This window comes from Acanthisitta chloris, unplaced genomic scaffold (assembly GCF_000695815.1).
Source record: "Acanthisitta chloris isolate BGI_N310 unplaced genomic scaffold, ASM69581v1 scaffold3133, whole genome shotgun sequence".
In the NCBI taxonomy this organism is placed as follows: Eukaryota; Metazoa; Chordata; class Aves; order Passeriformes; family Acanthisittidae; genus Acanthisitta; species Acanthisitta chloris.
The window spans coordinates 160,933-169,786 of record NW_008665313.1 but is presented as its reverse complement, the minus strand read 5'-3'; the positions used below and the strand labels follow the sequence as shown (position 1 = coordinate 169,786).

At 40.5% G+C, this 8,854-nt stretch overlaps 1 protein-coding gene across 1 annotated transcript in view; it reads right to left on the bottom strand.

The window, feature by feature from the left end:
- The window catches only part of SLCO1C1 (solute carrier organic anion transporter family, member 1C1), an 18,866-nt gene that overhangs the window by 8,387 nt on the left and 1,625 nt on the right, over positions 1 to 8,854 (bottom strand). The window contains 7 exon segments of the mRNA XM_009071683.1: positions 1,270 to 1,482; positions 2,342 to 2,587; positions 3,315 to 3,413; positions 4,507 to 4,653; positions 5,438 to 5,559; positions 6,179 to 6,311; positions 7,132 to 7,273. Of these exon segments, the coding sequence (XP_009069931.1) occupies positions 1,270 to 1,482; positions 2,342 to 2,587; positions 3,315 to 3,413; positions 4,507 to 4,653; positions 5,438 to 5,559; positions 6,179 to 6,228 (877 nt within the window). The 5' untranslated portion in view covers positions 6,229 to 6,311; positions 7,132 to 7,273.

Genomic DNA, 8,854 nt, shown 5'->3' with positions numbered 1-8,854 from the left:
TTGATAAGACCTGAAATTAAACAGAAAAATCTGCATGAATGAAAACCCCAGCTCAATGGACTAAGCTGCTCAGCCACAAAAACAGCTGCAGCAATAAAATGAAGGAACAAAACCAATTGCCCTGGTGATTCTAATATCTATCAGAGAGATTGTGATAGAAATTGTTTTTAAAAAATGAAGACAATATAAGAGAATAATAAGAATTAGGGAAAGGGAAAGAAACACTGGTAGTTCTAGTCAGCCCTCAGCTTTCTCAGCAAGAATAGATTTTGAGAGAAAGGAAAACGAGGAAGAAAAAACACTTTATTGCAGGGATAGGCACTCAACCAGCATCCCATCCTAGCCAAGCCATCACACACTCTCTGATGGATATAGTCTCTATGCTCAGTGAAATCAAGTGGATCTTAATCCTCACTTGGTTTGCACATACCTGAAAGCTTAGCTGCAGAAAATCATTAAATACAATGAGAAGTACTATACTGAATGTAGGGATTGTTTTCTGGACTTTCTCTGGCCATCAACTTTACTGGAAGATTTCTCCTTACTCTGAGGAGTTTCGTGCCAGGAAATTCCAGCTTCTATCTTTAAGGAATTAACATAGCACAATGGATCAATACAGCTTTTCTGCATATATATACCTCTGTTGCTGTGCAACTAATGCTGCTCTGAAACAAGGCAGTTCCCTCTGTATTGGGTAGATGTAAACCTCTTTGCTGATTAAAGCTACTGAATCCCTGGACCTCAGGAATGGAACTCAAGCCTGCATGCAGGTTCAGCAACTGGGCATTCTAGTTCACCATCCTGAAATCATCTATAAACACAGCCACCACGGCACCCAACGGCACAAGCAGCATCTCTCTCTCTTGTGCTGTAAGAGAGTGTTTGGGATATGGCTTGAGGTCCTTTTATTTAACACCAACCTCTTCAGAAAGTAAGAAGTCACTGGCATTATTCCATTGAAATAAATGGGAAGCCAGCAAGGAAATTGATCTGTCTGATGACAAATTTATGTCAAGCATTTTGATATTAATTCTCTTTTCAATTATTTTTTCTTGTGTTGTACACATTATTTTTCACACTTCCAGTTATATGGGAATTAAGGTATCTAATCATGTAAACTTCCACAGTAACTCTTGCACAGACAAACTCAGAGCTAACTAGAGCTAAAGCAAAAACGAAACACCATCTATAAACCACTACTTAAAGTCAGACATGGAAGGAGAGGAAATAAATGTATCCTAAAAAATACAATTTTCCCTATATGTATGCCTATGCCACTCCTAAAATGTCCATTTTAAAGATAACAAGAAGCATTACCTATAACAAAGTTAGTTTTTGAAGATGTTTGCCCATACTGTTGTTCAATATACTTTGGCTTATATGTCACCATGCCAATTAAAGAATTGAACTGAATGATACTTGCACACAAATACAGAATGTAAACTGGATTCCCAAAGAGGTTCCTCAGTGATGGAAAGAAGTCTGAAAGACAAAACAGCAGAAATGACAAGCAGGCCAGAGAGAGAATAACTGCTGTGTATAATGCTTTGTGACATGTTTGCCCCTTCAAAAAAATTAAAAAAAGGAACATTTCAGAAGGGACCCGTGAAGTTCCATGATGCTCCTAAGAGCTCCTCCATTTCTAGATGGGGGGACAATGGAGCAAAATACTAAGCATCAATTTCCCAGAAGAGAAATCTTGTTTAATATACTTTTTTCCCATCACAAACAGGATTTGGTTTCTCTGTGTCCTCAGCAGCCACAGCATCTTTTAGCTTAATTTGGGGCAGTGTGCTCAGCACAGCTGGCAGTAAGCACAGACAGATTGAGTTACAGATTCAAGTACTGAGGGAAAATGCTTTTGGCAAAGTAGGGCCAAGGGAATGCAGTTGTGCAAACCAGCTCCTGTCTAAATCCAGCCAGCCTCCTACAATACTGTAGCTAGTCTCTGCCCATCCTTATTCTGATCAGATATTGTACATATTTTTCTAATGAATGAACTTACAGACAAAAGTTTAGCAAAAACAGAGAATTTTTGACCACAGCTTCTGCAGCAGTCACTATCTGTGAATGAAAAGGTTGTGCTGAGTTTCATGCTATGTGCTTGGCCACTAGTGTAATTTTACACATCTCAGCTGAAGAAACTCTGCGTGGAATAGCAGGTCCAGGGAACAATGAACAGACTTTTTTGTGTGTACTAGCGAGATGCAGAGTGACACCTGAGGGAAAAATCACAATTCTGAGGCCATTAATATAGAGCCTCAGAAAGTATAACATTTTCAAACGTAAATGCCTTTGAGAGAAAAACTCAACAATCAGGAAAGAAACTCTAGTGATTTGCCTTTTGCCATCTCAGCAATCTTCGCTTGCTGCTGATAAGACTTGCATTGGTCCTTGTTCTCCTCAATGATGAACTTTGACTGCTCAGAAGAGGTACTGGAGTCCTTCCTGCTCTCTGGTTTTGGGAGGTGCTTTGGCAGGAACCAGAAGGGGATGCCAGCCAGAACACTGATCACTCCAGCTATCAGGTACCCCAGCCACCACGCTCCCACCCACTGCACGTCCTTGTGAGTTATTGTGATGCTGTCTGGAGAAAGACAGAAAAACAACAAAGAAACAAAGAAGCACTTTTTGATTATGTTTGCTAATACCCAGGAAGGTGGTCTTGGCAGGGAAGTTCTTGGGGAAGTCCATCCCCACCCCACCATGTGTCTTCATGGGTGTTACAGGAGCAGCTGTGAGGATGCAACAAGGACTCACTGGATCCTGTGGCACAGCAGCCTGTCCCATTTGCACACCCCCAGGGATGATGCAAGGCCCAGGGCTTGGGGCAGTCCAGGTGGCCACCCACTTGCTCTCAGTCAGCTGTTCTGCACACAAACATCAGGGAAAATTGGGGTGGAAGGTGTTTCTCAGGAGGAAGGCAATCAGGAGACCTGGTATCCACTGCCAAATCACTTTTCTAGGCTGCAACAGGATACTAAAAAATGCACATACAGTGCTCAGCACACACAGAATCCTGAGCCCCAGTCCTGCCTCCTCCTGTCTCCCCAGAGCCTCCTCACCAGGGTGTCTCTTGAAGGCACCTGCCACAGATCTGTGGGGCTGAGGAAGAGTCAGGCCTCCTACTTTCTCCACACCCATCCTTCTTGCCACCTTTTCAGCATGGAGCACTCCATTACTGTCATCCTGTTCATTTCATAAAGTACCCACACTACCCCTGCTAGCCCCTTATGCATAACTAGATAGCTCTTGGTCTAACACAGTCATTTGGGGGCCTGACTAAATTTTTAACCCTGAGTTCTCTGACTTACCCAGATCTACGAAGCCAATGTCAACATAAAGTTTAGCACACAGTGATCCCAGAAGAAAGCCAAATATTGGCCCTATTATTGCGACTGTCTGTACACAGCCTGTAATAGAAAATGGGACTGTTATGCTCCTGAATCAAAAAGAGCACTGATTCTTCTGCACCTAGCAGCAGAGTATGGCATGTGATGGGTATCAAGCAAAACAGTCTTAAAATACTGAGCCAACCTTTGCCCTTTGGCACATTAGTTGCACAAGTTAAAACATTTTCAAGGAAAAAGCCAACAGTAAAATTTCCCCCACTACATTGAGACCCTTTTTTTTCGTTGTCGTCCAATTAGAGAATTAAATTCAGCCCAAAGAAAAAAAGAGTTGGGGAACTTTATGGCCTAAACTCAATAGCAGCTCAAGCTATAATTGCTACTAACTCTTTAGTTGACTAGATTAAAGTACCTGGAATGCAAATGCTAATTATTCAAGTTGACTGATTGCTTTAACTTGAGGTGGTCCCTGAATTGGCTGAAAAATCACTTTGCTTTGGTATCCAATATCACCATGTTTTAATACACCCTCAGCCAAATTTTCTGAATATTTTGAATTTTCAAAATTCATCTGGGGAGTCTGAATCTCTCACAGAGAGAACCTGATGTTTTGCCTTTTGCCAGGCTGGAAGCTTGTCAAGAGCAGAGTCTGATGGGGAAGGATTTTTTTGTAATATTTCAGGTGAATGTGCAGAGGTTGGACAATGAACACAAGAAAACAGTGATACCAACTTTCTAAAGTCTCAGCACTATTGTTTATAATTCTACCTGAATCTTGAGGGAATGTTTTTGAGTGCCCACCAAAATTCTATTTTAAGTGCTTAAAAGAGTGCATGTTTTTATCACTCTCCAGAGAATTGAATGTGCACAGAGGCTCAGCAGTCCACATCCAGAAGAATTAGGAAGATTAGGGTAACAGCAGGAAACTAAGGTCAAATTCTTTCATCAAATTAAGATAATGGAACTGTGCTGGTATAATTAAAGGGGAACTAGGTCCCTTGAGAGTACAGGACTGTTAAATAAACTTTAATATTGGAAATTATGCAAACAAACAGTCAGGGCAAGTTAATTCAATAGCACTCGCTCCATTATTCAAAATTACTCAGTTTCCTCTGGGGAAAAATCCATCAGGAAAAGAAATAAATATTTACTTTACCAATATATAAGGCAGCATTCTCCTCCACAGCATAATCATCAATGTATGTAATTCCCAAAGGCTGGATAGGGGTTTCACCTATTCCACGCAAAAGATTTCCGAGTAAAACATAGATCCACATGGAAGAACCTGCTTCCTTTTCACATCCTGAGTACATCACAAGAGAGACAACAATGGTGTGTGTTTCATAACAGTTTGACATCGAGTACACAGGTTTTCTATAGTACTTCTAATGTGGGAAAAACAGTAGGAAAACTGTGAAAAATGTTTTGTGGGGAGGGTGATTTTAATCCAGTCATCTTAAAGTGGTCAAATGTTTAGCATGAACTGCCCCAAAGATACTAGAAGTTTGCTGGCTTTATAAATTTGCCACCACATCCCATTTTAGAAAGCTCTTTCAAATTCTCCTAACCAAAACTGGGATCTCCTAATGGAAAGATTTGGGAAACTGAGCACTATGAGGACTATCAGCCACATTTAATCCACAGGTATGAGGATGCAAACATACACATATTTTGTGCCATATTAGAGGGTTTGATCTGCTCATCCACAGCTTATTCACAGCTGAGCACCAGGGAGGAAGGTTTCTTGCTCCATGTACCCAGCAGAGAGACAGATTTGTGGTGTGCAAAATAGGGTCAAAAGGCAGGAAGAGAAACAATAAACAGCATGCAAAAAGTTGCTGAAGTCTCCTTCAGTAAGGCTGGAGGAAAGGCGGAAGCCTGGAAAAAACTCTTTGCAGTGGGCAGTTATATATTTATTTTTAATAAATTTGCCTCAGCCAGTAGACCTGTCTTTTCTGTGAGATGGATTCATCTGATTTCCATGTGTTTTACATTTTTTTGTGTTCTAATTAACTACTGCACGAGGGTTTGAGAGCCTTATGATGTACTTTAGGGGGCTTATCACATGTAACAGAGATCTTTCTCACCTGCATTTATTTTTCCTTGAGATTTTTCCAAGGCTGAGAGTGGAGTTTGGCTTTTATCCTGCAGACATGGAGAGATGCTGACAGTGGAATTGATGGTGGAAGGGAATCTTTCATACCGATACCTGTTTAGAAACCAAAGTTGCATTTACTTATAAGAACTGATAAGAAAAAACAGATTTGTTACTACCTGATAGGTCTATAGCACTTAAATGCAAGTTTCATCTGCATCCAGAATTGCAATGGTGGTTTACAGGGGATAAAGAGAACTCTGTTTACACTGCAGTTGGACATGAAAATTGTCTTGTAGGTTCTCTTTGTGCCACAGTGATGCATTTCAGTTTTATAGGCACTTTGCTCTGCTATGATACATGAATCTGGACTAGGAGGTTATCAGACAGTGGTGTATCCTCTATCTTGTAATTGGTGCTCGGATTTTCTTCCTGAGTTTAGTCAGCACTTCTTCCCTGAAGCTTCAACGATTCCTAAACTATGTCAAAATGTGGCCAGTCAAGATCACAGACTAATAAAGTGAGAACTTGTTTACAACTGAGAATAGTATGAATATCAAATTATTTGCTCTACAGTAACAGGTGTTTTCACAAAAAAAAAATAAATTAAGAAATGAGTATGCACATCCACATACACCTATTTCTCCAGGGAAAACCAATGCCTAAATATTTCAGTGAGCTGACAGCCAGTGTGCATAGCCCAGCTGGAACATACTGATCACTTTGCACTTACCGTCCCATGAAGAACTGGGGCATCGCAATTAGGAATGTTCCAGCTGACATAATTAAGCAGCCTGCTCCAATTATTCTTGGCCTGTGAAGCTTCGCTCCAAAGTAGCTTACAAGAACTATGATTAGGAGGTTCCCTTTGAGAGTACAAAAGGAAAACTGAGTTTTACTGCTCGTTGATAAAGGATCCCCTAAAATAACCATTCCTAGTATGTAGTATAGGCAGCAGTTTCAGGGAGAAAGGGCTGATGGCCTGGGGTTGGTGTTTCTGCCTCTTTCCAGGCATTCTACAGGAGCCCAATGCCTTCTGTGATAAGAAAACCATAAACTTTGGGATAAACAGCTGGAAAAGAGGAAGAAGACTGTGCCAGCTGAGGAGAGCAAATAACCAGAAAAGCAGAAAAAGGGGGAATTAAACAGAGTTTTTTGCACTTAGGCTAAGATTTCATTCCCGTGAGTACCACAGTCCACTGAACACCCACGAGATAAATTCAGTAATCTGAAATCATAAGAGACAATGTCACGCTGGAAACCTTAGTGCAAGAGGGAAGGAGATGGACTGGATAATAAATGTAGATTACAGTCAGAGGTTTGTACTCCTGCTGCTTAATAAATCACAAAGGGCAAACACTTGTGGGGGAGGTGGATTACTGACAAAAGCAGAGAGAAAGCAGAAACATGTGCAGGCAGATTCTCATTCAACAGTCAAAATTTCTATTAGCATTTATTATGCAGATACTAATCTTATCAAATTACAAAATATTTAGGACTATGCTGAATTTCTTGTATTAGCAACCCTATGCTATCCAATGGAGTCATACTGACAGTCCCACTGATTTTTACTAGGTGAATCTTGCTGGTTTAGTGGTTCAAGGAGATTCATACAATCATTCTTCACAACAAACTGTATCACTCTTTTTTTTTCTGTAAATAAAAATGGGTTGCTACAGCACATACCAATTTCAAAACTGCCATCAATAACGCCAACCAAAGAGGAAGGGATATCAAATCTTCTTTCTATTTGTGTGATAGTACTTTTTAGATAACTTCCTGACAGAGCTTTAGCAAAATAAACAAAAGACAATGCACCAAGAAATATCTGTGAAAAAAATTGACAGTGATTAAAATCAGGCAGTACAGAAGACTTCATGAATTATTTTAAAACGATTTTTATATTCCCATTTCTTCTTTCCCCAAATAACCACATCAATGTTTCTCTTAATTTTATTAAAAGCTACATTGCTGATTTGTCCATTTCTTATGAGCAATATTGATAGAAACTGAACTTGTTATCAACCACCGCTACTTTCAGGTAGATGCCAAAGCTACTGCTGCTTTGAAAGACAGAGACACAGATCACACTTGTTATCTTCTAGGAGAGAAGGGAGGTGACTTATTTGAGTATTTTTAAACACAGGTTTTTGCAACTGTCTGGATTTGAGAGTCCTGCAAGCTGTCCCGACTGAAGCCCAGGGTGACCAGGAAGAACTCTGCTTTCCATTCCATAGCTCCAGGAGATGAACAGTGACCTGCCACACAATTATCTTCTAGGCTTATCCTTTCCTCACCAGATCTCTGGCAAGCTCTAATACACATATTTTCTTTTGAGTGCACCCTGCATTTTGCTGGGGACAGCATTCTCCCATCCTTTTTTTTTTTGCAGAGACAGCTATTTTCTCTTAGTTGCCACTCTAACTGTTTTAGTGTGTTACTCTGAGTCAGGAGAGGGCTTTGGAAGTTAAACTCCTGCCCCCTTCACTGTGCTTTGGTACATACTGCAAATGTGCAGACTGAACCACTCTCACACAAAATTAAACTGGAAGATGTATTCCAGGCAGGCATTACATTCACTTCAACAGCCAATGACTCTTCAGTCTCTGGGACAAGATGAGGGCTGGTCTGAAGGATCTCCCCACTCTGAAACATGTATAGTGGGACTACAGCATCCTTAGCACCCACTGCTTTGCTCCTGCAGAGCTGTTGCCTAAACTTGCCTTCAGTGAATGCAGTCCAATTGAGTTTATGAGCTCCAGGGACACTCACACACACCGTGCAATGGCTCATGCAAACCACAACGTTGCTTTCTGCCTTCAGATACAGGTTGAGTTGACTGAATAGGAATATGGATGCTCTTTGTAAAAGGTGTTAAAAAATCCCAAAGAAGTCTATCCCAGAAATTAAAAGAAACAGTAATGAACAGTGGTCTAGACCCTTGTCCTGCTCTTTAATCCTCTCTGATAAATCATGCTTACAGTGAGCAGGTGCTCTGAAGCAATGTACTCACCTCCAGTGCAAAACTCCTTACAGCATCTCATTTGACAAGGCACAGTGGTAATAACACTGGCATTGCTGCTGCATGCAAATACTTGTGTCAAGGTTCCAAAATATATCTATGTATGTTCAACACACTTTATCCAGTGCAGGCTAGTCCTCCTTCAGAAACAGTTGTTGGAAAATAAACATATACCACCACTCTCCGTTTTTTATTTCCTACCGTGAGGTCTCACAAAGAGCTCTCTAGTAAACATATTGCCATATTTTACATTTCTCATGCCTTTATGCCTTTAGATTTTAACTAGCAATGTGAAAACACTTTTTTTTTCTACAGGAAAGTAACGTTGGTAAACTAGAACTTGAAATGCTTTTGTCTCTCTTTGGCACAAGTTTTTCTACCAGGTTT